Source organism: Castor canadensis, chromosome 1 (genome assembly GCF_047511655.1).
Source record: "Castor canadensis chromosome 1, mCasCan1.hap1v2, whole genome shotgun sequence".
In the NCBI taxonomy this organism is placed as follows: domain Eukaryota; kingdom Metazoa; phylum Chordata; class Mammalia; order Rodentia; family Castoridae; genus Castor; species Castor canadensis.
The window spans coordinates 158,522,049-158,547,153 of NC_133386.1; the positions used below are offsets into that span (position 1 = coordinate 158,522,049).

The 25,105-nt window shown below is 40.9% G+C and overlaps 1 protein-coding gene across 5 annotated transcripts; it reads left to right on the forward strand.

Annotated features, from left to right (window-relative positions):
• The first annotated feature begins 8,114 nt into the window (after positions 1-8,114).
• On the forward strand, positions 8,115-23,965 carry Htatip2 (HIV-1 Tat interactive protein 2). Of its 5 annotated transcripts, none has more exons than XM_074042841.1 (6): positions 8,115-8,171; positions 8,689-8,884; positions 10,469-10,576; positions 18,616-18,753; positions 22,301-22,362; positions 23,063-23,965. In XM_074042841.1, the coding sequence occupies exons 2-6, from the start codon at positions 8,690-8,692 to the stop codon at positions 23,286-23,288; spliced, it is 729 nt and encodes a 242-aa protein (XP_073898942.1). In that variant the 5' UTR covers positions 8,115-8,171; position 8,689; the 3' UTR covers positions 23,289-23,965. The 5 variants fall into 5 exon arrangements, with proteins under 5 accessions (XP_073898942.1, XP_073898939.1, XP_020011815.1 ...); XM_074042838.1 differs by having other exon boundaries at positions 8,118-8,247; XM_020156226.2 differs by having other exon boundaries at positions 8,139-8,363.
• Positions 23,966-25,105: the final 1,140 nt, after the last annotated feature.

Here is a 25,105-nt window from a genome sequence, read left to right on the forward strand (position 1 = left end):
GCTCATTCAGTGAATGCTATAAAGCTAGATGCTGAGAGCTAAATTTTGTACCATCTCATTTAATGCTTCTGTGACTTAGATCATTATCATCCAAATTTCACAGGTGGGAAAACCAAGGACTAGTAGGGCTAAGGATCTCGCCAAAGCTACTACTGGGGGACAGAGCCAGAACTTTAAAGCAGGCAAATCGAGGCCATGGCCTGTACTCTTAACCTCCTGTATGCTGCCTTCTCAGGTGGTGCCTAACTCCAACTTCAGTGTAAACCTGTCCTAGTGGCTAGACTTTGCTGTTACCCTCAATTTATAGATAAAGAATCAAAAACTAAGGATTTGACCCCAGCTAGTTACAAGTTGGCACTTACACTTAACTCTTATAACTTGAAACTTATGTTGTTTCCATATCATTGCAGAGAACTTCAAATAACAAGGTAGACTTTAAAAATAAGATCTTTCACATGCATTACTTCCTTCTCTTTCCTGCAGTGGCTGCTTTGGTCCATACCCTATTTTCCCAAAGGTACTATAATAAGAGCATCTACCTAAAGCCCTCCCTTGTCTTTCTCCCCTCTCTCTCCACTACTTTCAGCTTAATCCTTAACCATGAAGTATCAAGTTCATCTAGCAACTCTTTTGCTTAAAAATATGACAACCATTTATTCTGTTTGGCATCAGTGGTAGTTTGAATGGTATCCTCCAAAATTGTATGTCCACATTGAAACTGTGAGCATGACCCTTGGAAAAAGGGCCTTTTCAGGTGTAATTCAGTTAAGAATCTCCAGATGAGACCATCCTGGACTATTCAGATGAGTCCTAAACCCAGTGACAAGTGTCCTTATGAGAGACAGAAGAAGACAGAAAGAGAAGAAAAGGCCATGTGAAAACAGAAGACAAACGCAGAGATTGAAGATTTACCATCATAAATCCCATCCAAGGGATTCCTGGAGCCTCTAGAAGCTGGAAGAAAGGAAGGATTTGCCCCCAAACTCTCTCTGGGGACCACAGTCCTGCAAATACCTTGATTTCAGACTTTTGGCCTCCAGAACTAAGAGAGATTAAATTTCTGTTGTTTTAAGGCCACGTGCTGCCCCTTTGTGACAATTTGTTACAGCAGTGTTAGGAAACCAACACACCATCTCATCGCCTCTTCCTGACTTCCGGGGTTCAGATCCAGCCCTCTTGTCTTGCATAAGCCTTCTGCCCGTCTAGTTACTCCTTTTCTATCTCCTTCATTGAACTTGTTCAATGAAGGCCTCTTTAGGTGCCCTCCTTCATGCAGCTTCCTCTACTGGAAAGAAGACCTCTAGAGAACTCCCCATCTGAAGGGAAGTGTCTTTTGAGATGGAGAGAATCCAGGAAAGAAAATGTGATCTCCATGGACAGGGGTTGGAAAGGCAGGGTGCCCTTTACCAGGGAGTTCCTTGTCATGCTTTTTCCCTTTTCCACCAGCCTCACCCTGTCCCTGTGTTGCCTCCACTAAAGCTCGTGTGTGAGGCCCACTGCTTCGTTTCACACATGTCCTTGGATGTCATCTCTAAAGTACAAATGTTTTACTTCTTTCTCCTTTTCAGTCTGTGCATAAGGTCGGGAGAAACCCAGCCATGCAAATTTTTTTCTTAAGCATTGACTAAGTACCAAGTGCTCACCCAGAAGCTGGGGTTATAGCTCCTGGAAAGAGAGGTGGTGTGTGCTCTCACAGAGCAGTCTTCCTGGATTGATGGACACTGTGTTTATCAATTTGCCCAAGTCCCACAGTGGTTGGCAGAGATTCGAATCTACTCTGTCTCGCTTCAGAGTTTGTGCTTCCCACCATATCACGTACACAGGTCAGAGTCCTGGTAGGCTATACAGAGCATGTTCAAAGGGCGATTGATTTATGAAGGCATGGCCATCCTATAAGGGATGGCACGGTGTCCCGAGGTCAGCAGCAGCAGGAGCCATTTCCACATATTGGTTAAGAGCTGAGCTGAGGAGGTAGTCACTAGGCTTGGAGAAAGTCCTCTGGCTGTATGGGAGCACTGTCAGACAGGAGTTGTGGCCTTTGGTAGAGGGCCATCCATAACAATTCTGTTTGGAGAGATACAGGTATAGGGGGGATAAAGACCCTAACTCCATACTCTTGTCTCCCTTCAGCCTCCTGCTGGTGACTCCTATCAGCCAGATCCAACCAGGGTGGAGGACAAGGGACACTGGATGATGCAGGACTTAGAGTCAGCTGTAGGGTCACAGGAAATGATGTGGAAAGTGGATGGAGGGAAAAATGAAAATGCCTAGCACACCATTATTTCCCAGACTTTACTCAGATACTATCTTGATGAATTTGTCATATCCCATGTGCACTATATGCTCACCTGTACTTAATGTATTAAAAAGTTTCCTTCACTTTTATAAACTTTATTTGATTTGTATGTGTGTGTGTGTGTGTGTGTGTGTGTGTGGTGCTGGGGATTGAACCCAGGGCTTTGTGCATGCTAGGCAAGTCTCTACCACTAAACTATACCCACAGCCCATAAACTTTATGAAATGTATTAATAGTAGTAAGTGCTAATAAGTACTAATATTAATAATAATATGCCATTACTTACATAGAATAAAGCCATAAAACAAATGAAAAATCAAATTTACTACATTAAAAAAAATAAAATAAAATAATAATTATAAATGATCACTTACCTTACAAAGTCTCTGTCTGCCTCTCCAGTCTCTTTTCCCTGACCCCTGCTCCATGCTTCCATCCTTATTTCAGGCATATTAGTTTTCTTGGCCCTTCAAAATCAGACATACTCCTACCTACTACAGTGCCTTTGCACAAGTTATTCCCTCCATATGTCTTCAGTGAGAGAATGTACTCAAGTGCTAGCGAACCCAAGTAATTAAAACTAGCACTATCTGTTTTATTTAAAAAAAGGGAATTATGCTTTCTTGAAAAATATTCCAGAATTGCTATATGTTAATGATTTTGTCACTGATTTGGGTACCTAGGCTCTTGTCTTAGACACCAAAGTTAAACTCTTCATTTGTAAAATGGAAAAAAATTAGCATGCAGGCAGGAAACATGGGTACATGTATAACTGGCTCCACCCTACAGCTTCCAAAAGGGACAATAATTACTACTGAGACATGTTAGATACACTAGTTTAGCTGCCTACATTGTTGAATGCAATACATGGTTGAATTTGTTCTATGTCAATAGCAAATGACAGTATTTTCTTCCAGACACCTACCACTACCGAATTCAACCCCTCTGTGTCCAACCAGTTATCTTAGTCATGCCACATTTATTTATAGGTCTCCTTTGCAAAACATTATCCAGCATACATTTTCATGAATAATTGAAAACATATAATGGAGACAAAGATGATCACTTCAGATGACACTTAACATCCATTCTCCTTCTTCCTTTAATAGTGACCCCTACTTTCTTTGAGGATACTACTTCTCCCCCTTTTCTCTGATGTAGGGGAGGGAGTTAGCCCACCCAGCTTCATTCCCTGTGCCACAGTGATGGTCGGAAGACTAGTCTGAACTAAGGACACTTTCGTGCAGTTGTGGTCTTTTTGCTGGACTTGAATGTGAGAGGATGCACTTGATATCATGAATAATCCCCTCTCCCCATTTCTACACCTCCTCTATGCCCTGAAGAAAACTGGTCTGCACAGTGTAGGTTCCCTCTGGCTCCTAGTTGAATATGGCCAATGAGGAGGTTGGAGGGAGGGGAAGAGTAAGACTGGAGTGTTACTCCCCAGACTCTGATTAGTATGTGGCTTGTCCCCAGAGGGTTCTTATGTTGGGAGCTTGGTCCCCAGTGTGGTGATGTCAAGAGGTGGTGGGAACTTTAAGAGGCAGGGCCTAGTAGGAAGTCCTTAGGTCACTGGGGATGCTGTCCTTGGAAGGGATTAATGTAGTTCCTTGAGTCCCCACTGACTTTCCAAGACAGAGGGATTATTATAAAAGAACAAGGCTGACCCCCCTCCCTGTATCTGGCTTCCTGTCCCCACCACATGATCATTCCCTTTCACAGGGGCTCCTGCCATGATGCTGTGTCCACAATGCTGTCAACAGAGCCTGTGCCATACTGTTTAGACTCAATGCCTCCAAAACTGTGACCTAAATAAACACTGCTCTTTAGAAAGTACTCTGTCTCCGTTATTTTGTTATAATAATGGAAAAGGGGCTGAAATGGCACTCTGGCTGTGTTCTACTTCAAACCTCAGCTCCCGTGACATAGCTCTCTGTCTACATTTTGGTAGTCAATCTCCCTTCTGTTCCACGCTCTGTCTATACACTCTTCTCATGTTAACCACTTTGGCTGCTTCTCTCTCTCTCTCTCTTTCTCTAACTAACCAGAGAGTGAAGGTCTACAGCTGCTCAGAGTCTTTAGGTTGGTCATCCTGAAGGCAAGACTGATGTGAAGGAAAGCAGAGCCAAGGAAGGAAGAGGGCTGGGTCCTGGCGGCATTGGTTGACCACCTGACTCTGTCATGCCCCAGGCTATCACACTCACTGATTCTTCAATTGATAGTATATTTCCTTTATTACTCAAGACATTTTGAGTTGGGGTTTCAATCACCTGAAAGAGTTTTAATTAAAGTGGAACTAAAAATATGTCTCTAAAATGAAGACACATGGATCTTTTACCTAAATACAATTCCAGTCTCTACAAGGCCCCACCTCCATCAGATCCTATTTTCAGATGCCTCTCTTACACATTATGAATATCATTACAATATTCACTGTCTTTACTCAAATTAATATGAGTAAGTGTTCCTTGGAGTAAAATGAATGTAATGAAACAGTTCCTGCTTTAGAGATAGGAAAATGAAAGTCAAGATGTTCAAAAAATCTTCATCCAAGGTAAAGATCATGTTAAACTTGACAGGCAGGTCTTTTGACCTGGGATCTTTCGAAGCTATCTCAATTTCTTTAAGTGTCTTTCCCTTTTCCCTTACGCTTTTCTCTTCCCCCTTTCCTGAATTTTTATGACCCTGCTGCCCTAGTAGCCTAGGTCATGTCACATTATGTCAGCACTTTGATGAACAGGTGCCAGCTATCAGAGAAGGAAACCATGGACTTTCTTTTCTTTTTTTTCTGTGTACTCAGTTGGCATTTAGCATGAGTTGCCCTGTGAACTTTTGGGGGATATTTGATAAGGTTGTTAAACTTGTACTTTCCCAAGTATTAATGACTTCCCTTTCCAGGTCAGAGTGACTGTACCTGGTATCCAATTCATCTTGAAAAAATCCATGTTGCCTAGCACGGTATCTGCCTTACCTTAGATAATCAGTAAATATTCATTGGCAAGATTGACTAAAAGTTCTTATGGTAGGCAGAATGCTAGATAAGCTGTAGTGAAATTACAGTGGCTCCAACATGACAGAAATTGATTTGTTGATTTCCCCCCCGGCCCCCCAATGCCCAGAGGAAGACAGGTAGTCCAAGGCAAGTAGGTAATTCTGTTCTATGAAGAGCTGTAGGACACAGGTCCTAACTTCTTGCTCTGTTATCCTCTAGGCTGTTTCCTGCCCCTGATCTGTGCTGGCTCACCAGCATCAACTTCACATTATATCCTAAGGAAAGGAGAAAAGGGAAGGGAAGGGAAAGTAGTTAGCTTCTTTAAAAAAATGTGATCCAAACGTGCAAGTATTACCTTTGTTTGCATTTCATCGGCTAGATCATTGTCAATACCAACTTGAAAGTGACATTGAGAAATTAGCATCTGAATGAGAATCCTCGGATTCTACTAAAACTCAGGGCTCTGCTGCCAAAAGAAAGATGGGGACTCACTTGACCACTCAATGGCTAAAATTCAATGACTGATAATAGAAAGTGGGTGGAAGTGTGAAATGATACATTTACCTCAGAGAATTCTAGGGGAGTAAAGAACACATGTCCACAGAAGACTGGAACAAGAGTATTCATAGAAGTCTTATTTATAATAACCAAAAACTGGAAACAAACCTAAGTCCATCAAAAGGAGAGTACTTAAACATGTCGTGAGATATTCATATTGGAATAGTGGAAAGCAACTCGGTTTTGAACCCCCAGCCTTAGTGCTTGCTGGGCAAGTACTTTACCACTTGAGCTGTACCCCCACCCCTTTTTGCTTTAGGCTATTTTTCAGACAGGGTTTGCTTTTTTGCTCAGGCTGGCCTCAGACTACAGTCCTCCCAGCTGTACCTCCCACTTAGCTGGGATTACAGCTATGAACCATCACACCCATCTTATTTGCTGAGATGGGATCTCATTAATTTTCCTCCCTCCCCTGGTCTGGCCTGTCTGGCCTCAAACTGTGATCCTCCTGACTTCTACCTTCCAAGTAGCTGGGACTACAGACATGTGCCTCTTGAAACAAGTAGGGTTGACTGATCCATTGGTCATAGTTCCAGGGTCCATGAAAATAAACTTTTAAATTGAAGAAAATATATATTATATAATATTAATATATATCCATCTTTATAGAACACAATGATAGGTTGATGAAATGCTTAGGGTCCACAGAAGCCATAATGCAGCCTTACAAAGCAACAGAAATGAATATGAAAAACAGAGGTTAAGCAAAAAAAAAATAAAAATGGAGACTCAAATGCTGTGTGATCCATTTGAATGAAGTTCAAGAATAGGAAAAAACTGATGTTGAGAGTCATCAAAAAGTGGTTGGCTCTGGAGTGGGGAGGGATTGCTGAAATAATAGGATGAAGGCACTTTCTGGGATAACAGTGTTCTATGTCTTGTTTTTGGTGGTATGCCTAGGTGTATATACAATTTTCTAGAATCGTGGGACTGAACCGCCACAATTTTGCAAAGGAAAGAAGGGGAGCATGGACACTAGGGTACAATTAACAATCTATGCAACAGACATATAAATGAATTCCTAAGACAGTGTTGGTTGAAAGGTTTGATGGTGCATTTAGTAGGATGATATTTAGGAACTCAAATGGAAGAGTCCACATGCTGTGACAGGCCAGGGGAGCAAACTCCTATGCTCTGTATTGTCAAGGGGTATTTTTTATTTTTTTGCAAGGAACATGATAGACCTCGTTGGAGAGTTGCAGGAAAAAAAAAAAAAAAGATTGGCAGAACTACAGGAAGTATTCAGAACAGGCTCTGAAAACTGGCAATTAAGGGAAGCAAAACCCAAGACAAGGTGTTACCATCAGGTGACTGGAGATTCCTGGATGCCATCATTCTACAACCTTCCCCACCTAGTGGGATTCCAGCTCAGGCAGGAGTGAGAACTCCATCTTTCTATTATCCCTGCCCCACAAGGTGAAAAACCTGTGTGGAAGCATATGACTGGCTGAGCCTACGTCAAGCTTACATATAACTTTTAAGGAGATATAGAGAAGAATGTGTATTTCATTTGGTTTCTAGACTGAGAGATGGGGCCCCAACATGATGTTAACACAATCCATCTGTACTGTTCAGATTCTAAGCCCTGTTCAGGACTTCCAAGATCCAGGACAGGCCCAGTGTAGATAGCTGTGTTCTAGACCACTGATTCCTTTGCGGAGCATGAGTCACAGGATCAGCTGCGGAAGGTCATCCTAGATCAACCGTCTCGAAGTGGGCTAGGACCCAAGCAGGAAAATCAGTTATACTGGTGCGATCTGCTAAGAGCAAGAACTACCCGGAGAAGTATTTGGAAGGCAAGATTTGGTGACTGATTTGGAATGTGGAAAGGCTAGGAGAAACAAAAGGAGGCTGATTTCTGATTTGAGAGGGAAAGGGAAATGTGTGTATGTTAGGGAGATTGCGGGGGCGGGGCGGCGGGGAAGAACACGGACATCCAAGGGAGACAAGGAGACTAGGAATAGGTTTGCTTTACTTCTGTTTGGGGTGATTGAGTGGGCAGGCTAATGTTTGACGTGGTGAATCTGAGATGAGGATTTCCCATACACAATTAAAATTAGTTTGGGGACTAAAAAACGTCAAGTCTGCGGTGTCTTTCGGCTGGGGTCTCTGGCAAGGAATCTCAGGCGGTGAGGACCCACACGGGAGGGAGGTTCCCGGGGATTCCCGACGGTTACGTTTGCGCAAGGGTCTGTGCGGCAGGCCGCCGCGCGCGCACGTGCCCTCGGTGCGCCTCCCGCGCTGGGTGGGTCCCGCGCCCGGCCCAGGTCCGCCCCTGTGGGCGGGGCGAGGCCGAGCGGCCCAGTCACCCGGAAGACGAAGCGGGTAGACGCGGGCTGGGCTGTGGGGACCCCAGCTACGCACAGCCGCTTCGGACCGGGTCGGGGAGGGGCGAGCGCAGGCAAGGAGGGCTGCCGGGATGCCCGGCCCTGCAGTGCTGAGCGCGGTGGCTGCCATGCTGGTGGCCGCCCTGCTGCTACTGCAGTGTGAGGACCAGGGGCCAGGGGCTGGACCTAGGTAACCCCCGGGTTAAGGGACCCAGTTGGGCCCTGCACTCCCGACCAGCCCGGGTGTACGGTGGGGAAAAGGCCTGGTGGTACCACGATTTGTGGCATCTGGACGCATCCTCCGGTTTGCTCCCCTTCCACCTGGGTCAGGTGCTGGACGGTGACAGCGCCACAGCGCCGCACCCCGCAGGTGACTTAGTGACTCAGCATTGTCCCCGGGACTCGGACAACAATAGCTTCTTTCTGAATCCATAAACAGCCTTGATTCCCTAGGGTGAGGACAGGGCGGTCCCTTTGCATCCTCAGACCAGCACCTGTCCATTTTGTTTCCCCAGCATGGCCGAGACAGAGGCACTGCCGAAGCTTCGGGAAGACTTCAAGATGCAGAATAAATCCGTCTTTATTCTGGGCGCCAGCGGGGAAACCGGCAGAGTGCTCTTAAAAGAAATCTTGGAGCAGAACCTGTTTGCCAAAGTTACGCTCATTGGCCGGAGGAAGCTCACCTTCGAGGACGAAGCTTATAAAAATGTGGTGGGTATTTGAGTTGGGACTAAAAAGCGCAGCCACAATCATTTTGGAGATGAAACATATTCGATGCCCAAAAGCAGAACGTTGCTGGGCCCATGAGGCAGGCAGAGATGATCTGATTTTGCCCATGGTTGATCCGTGAAAGCCCCTGCTGGAAGCTGATTCTTGGATTGTTCCTGATTTTAGGTCCACCTCTTAACTGTGTGGGCAAGAAGTCCTCTACGTCTAGTACTCAGTAAAGCTTGGTTGTAATGGGGGTTGGTGAGACAGAAGCGCACCGACTTTGATTTTAGTTCATATGAACTCGAGATGGCCTTGTAACCTTGACAGTTTACTCAACCACGTTTCATATTTTGTCTATGCACATAATGTCAGAGAATCTGAAAATGCTTTGAATGGGAGAGATCTATATAGGACTGTGAAGGTGCCCTGCCTGACTTGCCAGGCTTGTCTGTAAATGGAATATTACCTTCACTTTAAGTTACATTTCCATGGTTAGGTAAATAATACACAGCCTAATATCTGAAGTCTGAGCTTCATGGAGTCACTATTCTCCATTTAAAACCAGTTACCAGTAAACTGCAGCAAACTGAATAGAGTGTACTCCCCAGACCACAAGTGCAGAATTCAGCCCCATGGGGTTCCATAGAAGAAGCATTTCAAATAACAAGTGGACTTGACAATCAACATTCTTGATCATCACAAGTCCATGCTTAGATCATTTTTGAAGTGTTTTTGTCCCATCAGGACTTGCTTGCTTAATGTAGGTGTTTTTGCTCAGATAGTTGTTGAGTGGTCTTCATTGTCTAGTTTCATGGGCTGTGTGTGATGATGCTGGTAATTAGAAACTGACTTTGAAATCTGTACTTTGAGAGTGGAGTTTTGGTCACAGATCTTTTGACTAGACACTTTGTGAAAAATCTGTTTTTCATCAGCATTGTATTCAGTGCCAAGAAAATTCTTTTGAAAGGGTTGATAAAACCAACATTTTATTTGAACTCCTGGATGATGGACCTTCTCAAACTTTCTTAAGTTTCACAGCAAACCTTATAAGGTTAGGTGCAAACTCTTACATTGCAGTGTGCTTTTGAATTCCTGTGGGTGCTGATTCAGCATGGGACCCAAGAATATACCTTTTTATCAAGCTCCTCCTGGCTGATTCTCATGCAGTCTAGTTCATGGGTTGGGTCAAAAGACAGATTATCATCCACACTTTATAGCTGAAAAAAGCTGAGGTCAAATTATATGCCTCACAGGACCAAGTTTGAATGCAGGTTTTCTTTGAGATTCTAAACACTACCCCGTCATCTCTAAACTGGTAAGCTCCACATAGGCCTTTTGTTTTTCCATAAACAAATTATAATGGAACCTGATTTTAGAAATCTCTATCACTCTGAGTCTGGTTATATGTGCCATGGACATATGTGTGCATTGCTGATTTTCAGTTCAGATGAATTGCTTTTTGGTGGGAGGTGATTTGCAAAATTTGATGATAAGTGGTAAAACCCTTCAGTAATGACTTGTAATTTATTCTTTAAATCTAGAGAGGTGATTTGTCTGTTTCTTAAATAATGTGCCCTTGTCTAGAATCAAGAAGAGGTGGATTTTGAAAAGTTGGATGACTACGCTAATGCCTTTCAAGGTCATGATGTTGGATTCTGTTGCCTGGGTACCACCAGAAAAAAAGCTGGGGCGGTAAGAAAAAAAATTACTTAGCCTCTTTACTGGCCAATAATGTCAAGGATTCCTTTCTTTCTTACTCTTTTTTCTCTGTGCGTACTGCAGTGCTTATACCTGAATAAGCTCTTTAAGATTTCCTTTGCTGCTGTAACTTTTTCATACTTTGAATGCTGCTGATAAATTCATTTTTCCTTCAAAGTAACCCCAGAGTTCAGGCTCAGAGTGCTGGAAACATTACAAATATTGACATGGTCTTGCCCACAGCAGATAGTGCTATCATCACAACATCCCCTAAGGGAAACAAAGTTATCTGAATAAATGTAGTTGACTCATGCTGTTGGCAGTAAGCTTTTTTTTTTTTTCCTTTTCCATAATAAATGTTTTCAACTCGAAACCTCTCTCACTGGAGTGATTTGCTTTAACTTATTTTCACACCACGCTTTAAACTTCTGGGCTAGAACATCAGAATCCAGAGGCACGATTCACCCAGCCCCCAGTGATGACTCAGCCTTCAGCAGTGATTCAACTCTTGGGATGATTCAGCCTTTGCTGACGCAAAACTGTTTTAACACACTTTTTATTTTCTTCTTAATAGTGATCTAAATTGAGTCAGCCCCGTCTACTCGTAGTTTATTATATAGTTAAAGTTATAGTTATTAATGTAGATCCTGGACGAATACTAATACATCTTACTGAATTTATACCTTGACTATAGTTTATCCCTCTGGCAGAATTTATTTGCTGGAGCTAGGCGTGTATTAAATATGTAGGGCCAATGATTCTGCCATGGTACATCCTATTTTATAAACCAGGCTCATGCGTCTGTATCTTTAGGGGAGCATATGGCTATGAACTATTGGTTTATACTAACCAAATAGTTCTGAAGCTAGAGTTTTGGATCCCAGGCCAAAACTCAGTCCCAGGGGGAGGTGTGGCCTGGCTGGCCATTATCTCAGTCCTTGTTCTTCAAGGATTCCAAAAAGTTGTTGCCATCACTTGAGGGGAGCAGTCTGGTTCCTATGACACGATTACTCCTGCTTCAGGGTACAACCTTGTCATTGCAGGTATTGTCCTCATTTGGGGCTGGGGAAAGATGGGGTGTGGTCTCTCCGAAAAGATTCCACTATTTCTTAGGGCTAGTTTCAGTCTCTTGTCATAAAAATGTTATCTGTCATTCTTGTCCTTCCTTGATCCCAAGGTGGCTGCAGGAGAGAATGGCTCAGAACAAAAGACAAAAAGTGCAAAATGTAGACAAAGATGCTAAGCTTTTTTCCTGATTTTAGTTAGCTTGTGGGCTCAAGTAATGAGTCAGTGCTTTTTAGCAAAAGCAGTTTAAGCACCTCTTACAGTTAGGCTCAGTTATATTTCTCTGAGTTTCTTGATGATTTAGAAGTGAATTCTAATTATGCTTCCAGTTGAGATCTATTTCCTTGTCTTGTGAAGTTCTGCATGTCTACTCTGGAACACTGCTGGGTTTTGAACTCTGGTTTAGGAACTGTGGATTACAGAGCAGTTTGATTTCCCCAGGAATTGCATTATCCCTTTTAGAAAGGGTCATGTTCCCACTCAGCAGCATTCTTTTTTGTCCCAGGGACCGTCACAAGCTGTGTGCCCTCCAAAAGCATTGAAGAACTTTTGCTCTAGCACACTGAAGTTTGACTGTCTCAAGTGCCAACCTGGATTTGGTGGGTGACTCAGCAAAATAAAAAAAACTGCATTAAGGATAGAGCAGTTGGGTTTCATGACATAAGGCATTGTTCATAGGGCATTCTTAGGAAAATTGTTATTGCTTTGTTTCATTCAAATTGTGTAATGCAGTTTTTATTAAAGCGTTAGTTTTGGTTTTTTTTTTTAATGGAAGTGGTTCCTCACTTCTTAGGCCACTCAGTACCTTTGGTTCTTCTTTAAAATCAGTTTGAAAACATAAAAGTAATGAAGAAGCCAGGGAAAATATTAGCAAGCCAAAAAATCTCAGGAAGAGTAGTATTTAAATGGCTTAAGAGGATAGGGCCAAGAAAGTAAGCTGACATTGCCTCTAGAGAAGGCCTTAAAAAACAAATCAAAACAAAACTAATTTGGATTGGGTACAATAGACAGTTTGGAAGTTGTGATGACTTTAGGCAGTTTAAAAGAGGTGACAACTCACAAGTGGTAAGTAGCAATAGTTGTTTAGGGGGACTTGTGGCTTGCTAAATTCATCCTTGCTGGAATTCTGGATCAGCAGCCCTCTTTGCAGAAGAATGCACTATAGGGATACTGCAAAGTTGGTGACAAGTCTAATGTCATTCAGTGTTTGTTTTGTAACTGGAATATCCTAAGTTTTGCCTTGGAAATCTTGAGTTTCCAGTAGAGAAACTTCAAGAAATTAAGTTTCTGTCTCAGGGTTGAGATCCTCTGAGTAGCCAGCTTATTTCCATATGATCTTTAGTATAATAGTTTGCTAGAGCTCCCAGAATAAAGTAGCACAGTGGCAATGAAGTCTCATAGTTCTGGAAGCTAGAAGTCAATGTTCAAGGTGTCAGTGGGGTTCCTTCCTGCTGAGTACTGTGAGGGATCTGTTTCAGATCTTGACTTGTACGTGACTGCTGTTTTTTTGTCTTTACACATGGCATTTTCCCTGTGTGCATATGTCTATGTCCATATTTTCTCTTTTTATGAGGACACTAGTTATATTTTAGATTAGGGGCAAACCTAATCAGTTCTACCCCATCATAGCTAATTAAATCTGCAGTGATCCTATTTCCAAATAAGGATACATTTTGAGGTACTGGGGATAAAGACTTGAACGTATTATCTTGGGAGATATACTTCAACCCATAAAATTCAGTCTAATCAATTTCTTTTGGAACTGATGCTAAGAATAAGTCTATTGTTTTTCTTCAGCTGTTTGGAAAATCATTTTCCTTAGTGATAGCTGGTTAGATTCTAAACTTCCTTTCATACTCATAAGTCATAGTTGTGTAAGTCAATGCAATGCCCCCCTAATTTGGTCCTAATCCAGATCTATAAGATCAGAATCTCTCAGGTTGGAAGCTTGGAATCTGTATTTTTAGTAGGTTCCTTGAGAGATAATACAAGCAACCCTGTCCTTTCTGCTGGACCTTCTTTTGGGAGTACTGGGATGTATTCATCCTCTTCTCTTGCTGGCTTTCCAAGCATTGTAGTTCTGATGGTCTTCTCTTTTAGTGAGTAATTTGTGTGCTAGTGAAGGTTGCGGTAACCTTTGAAAAACAAATCAACATTGGCTTTGAGTGAAGAGCAAATATCGAGACACCTCTGAGAATAATCCATTTCCTTTATTTGTAGTAAAAGAAGAATTTGGTTAGTGAGTGTGGGTGGTTTGACCTCTTTGTCTCCTCACCTGTTAAGAGTAGGCTCTTGCAGTCCAAGTTCTTGGATTCTGTTGAGTGGATGATGTTGTTACTGTTACCAATGCAGTCACTGTAACATTGATTAGGTATCTTTAGAATCTCCTGGCTTCTGATTCTACTAATGCACTCTTCTAATTCAGGAACTTGCAAACTATAGCCTTGGGGCCAAATACAGCTTTCCACCTATGTTTGTGTGGCTGGACTGAGATTATTTCTGTTTTTAAATAGCTAAATAATTCAAAAGAATATTCTGTCATGTCACATGAAGATAGAAGAAAATTCAAATTTTACTGTCCATACATAAAAGTTTATTAGAGCACAGCCATGCTTATTACTCTTCATATTATCTGTAGCTGCTTTTGTGTTACAGTGGTAGAGCTGTGTAGATGTAACAGAGATCTGTATAGCTAACAAGATTTACTAGACTGATCCTTACAGTAAAAGTTTACAAACTCTTATTCTAATCTCCATCATTTGATTTGATGTCCAGAGGTGGCTTATGAAGTAGTAAGGTCCTGGACAACTCCACAGCCCCAGATGAGAGGCCCTGTTGGAACCAAGTAGATTGTTAGTTAGCTTCTGTGGGCCAACTCCTCTTTATCTGGATCACTGAATCCCCCTTCCAACTGCAGAATTCTTTTGACTGTGAAACAGAAGAGAATTACCCAAGTGAAAAAAATTTGAATGTAGTGATTGATGCTGAAATCCTCAGTATCTGTTTGATTTTATTTTCAACCCAGAGCTCTTTATCTAAAGAAGATTTTCACTCCCATAAATCAATAGAGAGATGCCCTCTAGGACACAAATAGGGTCTCAGATTATGCCATTTATTATTTGTCAGCATCTCTACTTTCTGCTCTGATTTAGGATTCTATTGAAAAGAGAGTGAAGGGAGAAAGAGCCTGAAGCAGAATTATGGTTAAGTGAGACCATTTCCAGAATGACAGATCTTCCCTTCTCAGAAAAGGACCTCTATGACCTTCTTTATCCATGCAACATGCTCTGTCCTCCTATTAGTCAGCACTGAAATACCTTGTTAAGGTGAGTTAGTCTTAAGCCACAGTATTGTTAACTAGTTTTCAGGTATTGGTAAAGAAGATGAGAAGGAATACTTAGTAGCTTTGGATTTTATAAGACTTAAAATGAGAGCTATTAGAGAATTGGTCTCCTTTGATGTTTGTGAAGCCTATGAAGATATCTCTGCTGAGTTGTATATATTCTTTTGAGTAGTTTCTAAGAAAGAAACTTATGGTGAGAACTTATTTAATCAATTCCTTTTCCTAGAAGGACCTCTGATTCCTGATCAGAGTTGGACACATGGGTAATGGAATTGTAAAGACATACTCCTACTCTGAGAAGAGATGGCTGTCTTTTCTCTTGCCCTTTGATTAGGGAAACTAAGTAGAGTTTTTCTGAAAATTATGTTTCTAGGATATGGAGTAGCTTATTTTAGTTTGTTATTCTTTTGTTTTTAATTTGGGCTGTTGGCAAACAAGAAAGGGAATTAATAAGATTTTAAAGTTAGTGCCTTCCATCTATAAGTAGAATCTTCCTTACACCAAAAAAAAAAAAAAAAAAAAAAAAACCAAAAAAACAATAACAAAAAACTGGTATATGTTGGTATCTCCTAGTCAGTCACTGGGACCCCTAGCTTCAGTTTAATATCTAAGTCCTTGAAATCTGTTGACCCTTTTGCTTTTGAGTTTCATTCACTAACTAAAATGCCATGCCATCAGGGTGAGAGAAGTGAAATTTAAAATTTAGTGGGCTTGGAAAAATGTGTATTTATAATCAGCTTGAGGGCTCAGAGGATTTGTGAAATCATTTGGGATTAACAGCCATTGATTGCTAATAAAACAATATTTAGCTTTGTCCAGAGAACAGCAATGGAGAAAGGTATGGGCACCTTGTCAACAGGCCCCATTGAGTAGGGATGATGGGCTGAGGGTGGGGGTCTCTGGAGCAGCGTGGGTGCTGGTCCTTCAAGGAGCTGTTGTCAGTTGCTAGTGAGGCCAGTGAAAGGAAGGACGCCAGAGTCGATGGCTGGGGTGGTATTGATGTGCCTTTGCTGACTAATCAGATTGAAAGAGTCCCATGGTATTTATGTCACTTTAATTTTCGTCAAACAATTGGAGATGACAGCACTCTATTAAGAGAAGGCTGATCCAGAACTAAAGCCAAATAAATTAGGCTCTCAGTTTAATCAAATTATCCCTCTCCTGCTTCTGGATTAAGTGAGAGAGACAGCGTCGGTCTGGAGGCTGGTGATTGGCTGAATCTTTCTCTTATTTTTAAAGAAGCTGCTGAAAGAGCATTTTAACAGAGACAACTATAATAAACCTTCCAAGCAATTGTGCTAACACAACAAGAAAAAACAAGATGTATTTCACTATTGACTATTATATTTTGTTGTGAATAATAAACTAGTTATGAAAACTGGCTTTAATGGAAGTGAATGGAAGAAATTGATGTGAAAGAGAAATTCAGTTACAATTTTTCTGTATAGCTTTTGGGGTTTTTTTTGACATACTTTCAGCACATGTGAAATCTCAGTTTGGAGAAAGGCTCTGATGAGTATCACTTTTTTCTCTCAGGATGTACTAAGTGCTAGAATTAGTTTGCTTCAGACTAATTTAAAAAGGCAACAACATGAATTTGAATCAGTGCATAGGACACGTAGGCAAGTCATTTGTTTAGGACTGAGTGTCAAAGTATACAGCACAAAAGAAGGTGGTGATGATTCATGGGTAGAGATGAGGTTATATTATCTAAAGTAGAGCACAAAAAATAACATTGGTTCTTGGATATAGTTGAAAATGTAGATTGTGAGTGATGAGAAAGGAGGGTGAGAGAGGCTTTTACAGTAATGGTAATGTTCTATTTCTTGATCTGGGAGCTGGTTGCAGAGGATGTTAAGTTCATGAAAATTCATCAAGTTCATTTACAGTATATTTTCTTTTATGATAAACTTCAATATAAAGTTTAAAAAGTTTGCTTGGGCCTATTATTTTAAAATTGAATTTTTTTTATAGCTTATTCAAATAACCTCAAACTTCGCGGTTTTAAACAACACAAATGTATTATAGTTCTACAGGTTAGAAGTTTGGCATGGGTTTTACTGAGCTAAAATTAAGATGCTAAGGCTACCTTCCTTCCTGGAGGCTGTGGAGAAGAATTCGTATCCTTATTTTCTAGTTTTTATAGGCTGGTTGCTTTTCTTGGCTCATGGCTACCTTCTTCCATCTTCAAGGCCAGCAATTTGGAGGTAATACCCTCTTCACATTGCATAACTCTAAGCTTCTCTGCTGGTTCCTGAGCCCACCTGGATAATTCAGGATAATCTCCTCTTTAAAGGTCCACTCCACTGATTAGCACCTTTAATGCCATCTGGAGCCGTAATATCCCTTTGCCTTGTAACCTAACATGTCCACAGATAGGGGTACGAGGACATGGAAATCTTTGAGGGACTATTATTCTGTTACATAACAGGTTAGTTATTTTTGTCAGCAAGAGAGAGTCTGGGAGATGAAGGAACATGGGTACAGTGAAAGGAACCCTACTCAGAGAATCGAGAACCTGTGCTCTCTCTGTTCTCTCACTTTCAAACCAGCAGTTCACCAGACCACTGGACTTAATTTCCCATCTATATAATAAGGGAGTCTGACATGGTATTTACTAAAGTCTTTTCTAGCAGTCTATGAAAGACACATCACCCTATCAAGTCAAACATTCAGAATCAATAACTACTACAGAAAGTTTCAGTTAAAAAAGTCCTTTGGGCAGTAACCTAATCATCACACTTGGAATCCCCCTTCTATAAGACCTCACTGTATAATCATGACATGGAACTTTTGTAAACTTTAGCTTGTCTTGAGTTTGGGGATGTCACAATTGGTTATTATCTCAAGTTACTGACACTGTGGAATTCCCTTTTCTGGGCAGGATGACATGTCTTTAAGTTGAGTTCTGGAAATGACTTTATATTCTCGTTTGCTGTATCCTCTCCCTTCCTCCTTTCATTGCCACTTAATTCTGTTTGTTTGGTTTTTCTTCTGATTGGATTTTTCTTTTTATTCATTTGTTCAACATTTTTGGAGCACTGACCATGTGCAGGGCAGGTTCTAACATTGAGATGTGAATTTAGAACACCTTAGTCACTATCTCAGTAGACCAACTCTAGATCAGGGATCACCAAACATTTTTGATTATATACCTATCAGTTAAAAATAAATGAAGATTCATTCTACTAATATCTAAATATGTTGCAAGGCCTACAGAAAAATTGAATATTAAATAGACTGTTCTCATAGTGTCAGCAAAATGTCCTCGGTCATACTTAGAGATCCTAGCGTTGATGCCAAAAAAAAAAAAAAGCAGTTTTCTAGTCAAATCTTACTGTTTCTTTTGCTCTTTGAGGATTTGTTTGGTGTCAGTGTTTCAATGTCATTGTCCTTGTTTTTTCATTGCAATTTAGCCTTGCTGCTAACTCTGGTTTGTCTGTTTGGAAGACAATACTTGGAGTCTTTCCCAGGGTCTGAGCCTGACTTTCATGCATTGCTTGGATGCATTTTATTTAGAGCTCCATTCCCCCCAGACCTCCAAACCTGTCACCCAGGCCAGGTAGTAATCTTTAAAATGAACTTGATGACTTTTGGAAATAACTCACATCCTTTTCCCCCTTAGGAAGGATTTGTTCGTGTTGACCGAGATTATGTGCTGAAGTCTGCAGAGCTGGCAAAAGCTGGAGGGTGCAAACATTTCAACTTGCTGTCCTCCAGAGGAGCTGATAAGTCAAGCAATTTTTTATACTTGCAAGTTAAGGTTTGTTCATATTTCTGCCTTTCAGATACATTGGGCTAATTGGCAGTGCTAAATACTACAAAATCCTATATAGTATTAAAAAGCATTAAATGCATGATTTATGTATTTTTATAGCTACAAGGACTTTTTTTTTCCAGGAATATATTTAGGAACCAGGAGTGATTTGAAAGATAACTTCCAACGTTCCCCTCCTGCCCCCCTATTAATTATCCAACAAAACCAGTGGAGTGAGCTGTGGCAGCTCTGGTCTTGAGTATCAGTTTGTCATCTCACCTTTGGAGGAGACTTGGGGTAGTGGTTGGTTCTTAAACTTTCTCTGCAGTTTCCTTGATGGCTGAGAGTCAGGAGGTTTCTCTGGAGATTTGGGGACATTTGGCCTGAAACAGCTTGCAATTACAAGCTCAACTTTCTTGTGTTTAATGTTTTAAAAATTCATGCACATTTTGCTGTTCTCCATACAATATATATCCTTGTTTATTTTAGTTTAAAAGTTTCCATTTCCTAACCTTCCAGTAGAATTGGTGCTGCAGGAAGATAGGCCCTGGCTTTGTCTTGTGGGTCTCCTGATGTACTCCAGGTGGCTCCAGGTTAAGAAGCAGGGCCTAGAAGTTATTTAGCCCAAGGCTTTTCCATATGAAGACTTTTTCATACAGACTTCATCTGGCCTTTGCTTAAATACTTCCAACAGGAGGGAAATTACTACCTCATTAGCCAACTCCTTGTCAAAAAGTCCTCACCATGGGCTGGAGAAGTGGTAAAGTACCTGCCTAACAAGCAAAGCCTCGAGTTCAAGCTCTACTACCATAAAAATAAATTAATAAATAAATAGTCCTCATTGTGAGGAGCATTGGATTGTTTTGTAAATGCTAATTGTTACCCACAAGTCCAGTCCTTTCTTTGCATTGTCTTTTAGGCCCTTGAAGATTGTAGTTGCCCTGTTGTTTTCCAGGCAGCCGCCTTTAAGTCTTTGCACCATTTTTTTGATTTATTTGGGTGGTATTGGGGTTTGAACTCAGGACCTTCAGCTTGTTAAGCAGGCATTGTACTATTTGAAACATGCCTGCAGGTTTTGTTTTTGTTTTTTTTTGTTTTTTGGGCAGCACTGGGGTTTGAAGTCAGTGTCTCATGCTTGCTAGGCAGGCACTCTACCACATGAGCCACTCTACCAGCCCTGCAGCCTTTTTTGCTTTCTATTTATTTTTTGGGTAGTCTTGAGATTTTGCCCTGGGTGGGCCTCAGCTAGGACAAAAGGCCTGTGCGAGCATGTCTGGCTTGATGGAGTCTCAATAACATTTTGCCCCAGCTGTTCTCAAACCTTGACGCTCCTGATTTCTGCCTCCTGAGTAAGTACTATTCTTTATCAGTTCCTATTTCCATCCCTTTCATTGCCCTGGTCACTTGGCTGAGGGGACTTTACAATGATGTAATAACAGAATTTCAGTGGGACTATTACTTTTCACTCTCTGAACATTATGTTGTTTTTTTTAAAAAGGATGCAAGATGGTTACCATTTTAGTAAGCATCCTTATCCTTGCATTTGTTCATGATCAACTTTGGATAATGAACATTTTTAGATTTCTTGCATATGGCTTACAGCTGAGTCTTATCTCTCCTATCCTAAAAGAATTTTTTGAGGCAGATAAAGATTAGTGAGCTACCAATGAAGTCAAATCAAGAATGAAAAGTTTCAGTTTAATTGTTAAGAGTTTAGAACAATCCTAACAAGAAGAGAAACCTGTTCTTCAGAATACACACATGGGTTCTGAGAACGATCATCAAATAGAATTTTCGCTCTGATTGGCAAGGTAAACATTAATATCTTTTAGAAGAGACAATACATATATGTCCTCATCTTTAAAGATAAGCTACTACTGTTTACTTACTGGGTTGTAATAATGATTCATCAGATTAAAAAAACAGCTAACATTAATTGAGCTAGGCAGTGTCCCAAGGGCTTTTATGTACATTTTTTATGGAAACTGAGGACTGTAATATTAAATTCACTAGCTGGTAAGTGACAGGGCTGGGGTTTGAATCCAGGTAGTATTCTAAGGTCCGTGCTGGTAGGCATTATGTAATGAATCACCTTTGTCACTGGTAAATGTAGAACCAGCACAGCAGCTGGGCTGTGGTAGAACCTTAGCAAATATTAGTAATGTCAGTATGATGGAAAGAGGCATCTTTGCTGAAGTTGACCTGCATTACCTGCAGTATACTATATGTGTGAACCCCAAAAACATAATGCTAAGTGAGAGAGGCAAGCCACAAAAGTCTAAAAATTGTATGATTCTATTTGTATGTTCAGAATAGGCAAAATTATAGACAGAAACTAGATTAGTGATTGGCTAGGGCATGGGGAGAGGATATGGGCATGACTGATAAATGATAGGAGATTTCTTTCTGGAGTGATTTTTTTTTTTTCTTTTGGCAGTACTAGAGTTTGAACTTAGGGCCTCATGCTTCTAGGCAGGCACTCTACCACTTGAGCCATGCCCCAGACCTGTTTTGCTTTGGGTGTTTTTTGGATAGGTTCTTGCTTTTTTGCACAGGGCTAGTCTCAGACCTTGATCCTCCTACCTATCCCTTCTGCATAGCTGGGGTAAAGATTGCAGGCACATGCCACCATTCCTGGTTTGTTGTTTGAAATTGGTTCTTGATAAGTTTTTTGCCTGAACTGGCCTCAAACCACCATCCTCCTGATCTCTACCATCCAAGTAGCTAGGATTATAGGCATGTACCATCAGGCCCAGTCCAGGAGTGATAAAATGTTCTAAACTTAGATTGTAGTAAAGGTTACACAATTTTGTATATATACTAAAAACTGCTGTTAAAAAATGAAAAAGATGTCTAAGATTATATGGTTCACAGGTTAAGTGTCAACTGAGTGTATAAGCAGGGACACATGCCTCATGTGATTTTAATTCACAAGGCCTGCAGAGTTCACTATGGCTAGAGCTCCTCTGTTAAGAGTTGCTGGCATGAAAACTCATGATTGGTTTAACAGATGGAAGGCATATGTATGTAATCTCACTGTCTCTTGAAATTTTTGGGGGAATTGTTAATGCTAAGAGGTGTATAATATAGAGGGTTATCTATAGACAGTCATGGTTTTCTTGCCCATTGGAAATGCCTGTACACTGAAAAGGTTAATGCATGCTAGCCTAATTCTGGACTGATGTGAGGGTAATCTGATGGTCAAACTATCATTTACCCTCTCTGGGGCTGTTTTAATGTCAATAAAATTAGAGGAGTGACTATGCTGTCATTCACTCACTCAGTACAGCATTTGTAACTCTAAAAAAAAATTTAGTTTTGTTATTGTTGTGCTAGGGGTACGTTGTGACATTTACAAAAGTTCTTACAATATATCAGATATATCATAGTATAGATTTTGGAATCCAAGCTTCTAGATGAGGATATTTTATGAGTCTGAAGATTTGCAGAAACAGATGGTCTTCAAAACTCCCAATTTTTTCCTCTTTAGCTGTCCATAAATAAGTTGGTCTTGATTAAATGCTGAGTGTGAGTGTGTATATTTTCTCAACAGGGAGAAGTGGAAGCCAAGGTTGAAGAATTAAAATTTGATCGTTACTCAGTGTTTAGGCCAGGGTAAGTATTTATGCTGTGCCACTGTTCCTTAGTTTGTAGCAGCCAGGTCTTCATTGGAGAGGCCAACAGCTAAGAAAGGAAAGAAGCTGGCTGGAGGTAGATCATTTCTCTGAAGGACACACCCATCCACCCTTTGCCTTTGAAAGAAATGGTAGATTTGGGGTCCAGCTTCAGAATAATCTGGAACTTCCTGAGTAGTAGTTGCTACCTTCTTTTCTTTCTTTCTTTTTTTTTGCCTTCTTTTTAAAATCCTCTTCGTGAACCAAATCAAACCGTATACCCACTGTATTAGCCTGCTTGGGCTACCATATAGAATATCACAGCCTGGGTGGCTTAAACAATAGAAATTTATTTTCTCACAGTCTGGAGGTTGGAAGTCCAAGGTCAAGGTGAGACTGACTAGGCTGAGGCCTCTCTTAACTGGCAGATGGCTATCTTCTCACTGTGTCCCTGTGGCCTTTATTCTATGCATGTGTGCACAGAGAACTGTTTGATGTCTCTCTTCTTACAGGACATTGGTCCTATCAGATTAGTTCTGTCCCATCTTCTAACCCTGCTCATGTCCCTAAGGCCCATTTTCAAATACAATCACATTAGGGGTTGGGTTTCAGAATGTAAATTTTAATTCAGCCTGTAACACCCACCATGGTCTGAATGTAAGTTACCATCTTTTCTCTGCTTTTCTTTTTCTCTTTTTTAGTGTGCTGTTATGTGATAGGCAAGAGTCTCGCCCAGGTGAATGGTTGGCTAGGAAATTCTTCGGCTTCTTACCAGATTCATGGGCCAGTGTGCACTCTGTGCCTGTGTTGACTGTGGTTAAAGCAATGCTGAACAACATGGTGAGAACAGACTACAAACAGATGGAACTTCTGGAGAACAAGGCCATCCATGACCTGGGGAAAGCCAATGGCACTCTCAAGCCATGACTGCACTAGAGAAATGCTATTTATTGCAAACCTCAACACCTATTACCAAATTGGTAATTTCAGGGTCTTAAAAAAAAAGTCTGTGTGCTTTACCTTTGTTGTTTCATTCTCTTCAGTTATGCAGAAATGATTGTGCTTTAAACATTAGGGGTCCACAGCCTGTTGATCACCCAGGGAGCTTTTGAAAAAATCAGAATTTTAAAAAGTGTTGATTACCCAGGGAGCTTTTGAAAAATAGAGACTAGTACTTCAAACTTCCAAATCAGAATTTTTAGAATGTGTATACAGGAATCTGTAGTTTTCTTAATTTTCACTTCTCTATTGGTTCTGATGCCCTGGTTGGGAGGCCAGCTTTGAAACACTTGTTTGCAGTCACAGTGACAGTATAACTCTTCCGTACGATGCAGATGAGTGCTGTTTCAGAATCATTTACATTCTTGTCTCTTGAATTACACAAACACTAACTAACTATAAGTAACTGTGTAAGGGAACATTTTGCCTTTACTACTGCTTCAGAATATATAATAAAAATTACACAACCAAGCCTGTATAATTCATGGGGAAAATTAGAGGAATAAAAATAAATGAATACATCCTGGGTGCTGCTTAGATTATTCAAAAATGCCAGAGTATTAGTGGTGATGCACAGCATTTGTTCAATAAAGGATGATATAATAGCCGTTATTATCTATCAAGTGTTTGCAAAGTTCCAGCCTGCACTTTAACCTTCCAGCCATCCTTATAAAATGTCACTATCCTCAAATCTTTTATCATTTTTCCTTTCTTTTAAAATTATTTTTAAGGACTTGGGGGCACGGCTCAACTGATAGAACATTTGCTTACCAAGGCCCTGAGTTCAGCCACCAGCACTGCCAAGAAAATCCAATTTTTTTACATTATTTTTTCTTATGCTCATCTCTTAGATGAAGAAACTGAGGCTCACCGTGGTGAAGACCCTTGCTTGGGGGTCCCAAACTGAAGACCTGAAGCTAGGAAATGGCAGAATCAGATTGAGCACCCTTCTAGCAAGCACAAGACCCTGAATTCAAACCCTAGTATCACTCCCAACCTTCCCAAAAAGAGTTCAACATTCTATTCTGATCTTAGTAGTTAAATGGGGTGATGGAATAGAGAGAAAAGTCACCCACTCCCAGGCCCTGCGTTGTGGGGGCTCAATCACCCTTCAGACTGGATTTTCTTTCACTGTTAACATTGAGCGGTGTCACTAAGAAATTCATCAGATTCCTTCCAAATGCTCTATGGAGAGAAATGGGCCTTGCTGCAGAGAAGTTTGTGCTGGAAATATGTGCTGTGGGCCCAGGTAAAGAAAGGTCTTAAATTCCTTAATTCATTCAGCAAATGCTTATTGAGGGCCTCCTATGTGCCAGGCACTAGGATACATCAGTGAACAGTCTAACCCAAGGGAGCCAGCAGATATTCTGGCATGCCCTAAAATGTAAGGCAGCTTCAGAACTAATAATTGATAGGCTCTGTTTTCTAGGAGTTTGTAGTTAAAGGAAAGGAGTGCATTTTTAAAAACTTTTAACAATAATGCAAGGTATTATTTCCGTTCAGGAAATTTATTCTGAGGGCGAGGCTATATAGTGTGTGGCAGAGAAATAAAAGTAAAGAGACATAGAACTTATCCTTGTGGTACAAAGAGTAAAAGAGCAAAAAATAAAGTTATCAAGTAAGCAAATTGTAGGTGCTATGAAAGAAACAGACTACTCCTGGAATAACAGGGGAAGCTATTTTAGAATTGGTAGTCTGAGGGAAGCCCCCCCGACTGAGACCAAAAGGAGGACCTACCCATTTGT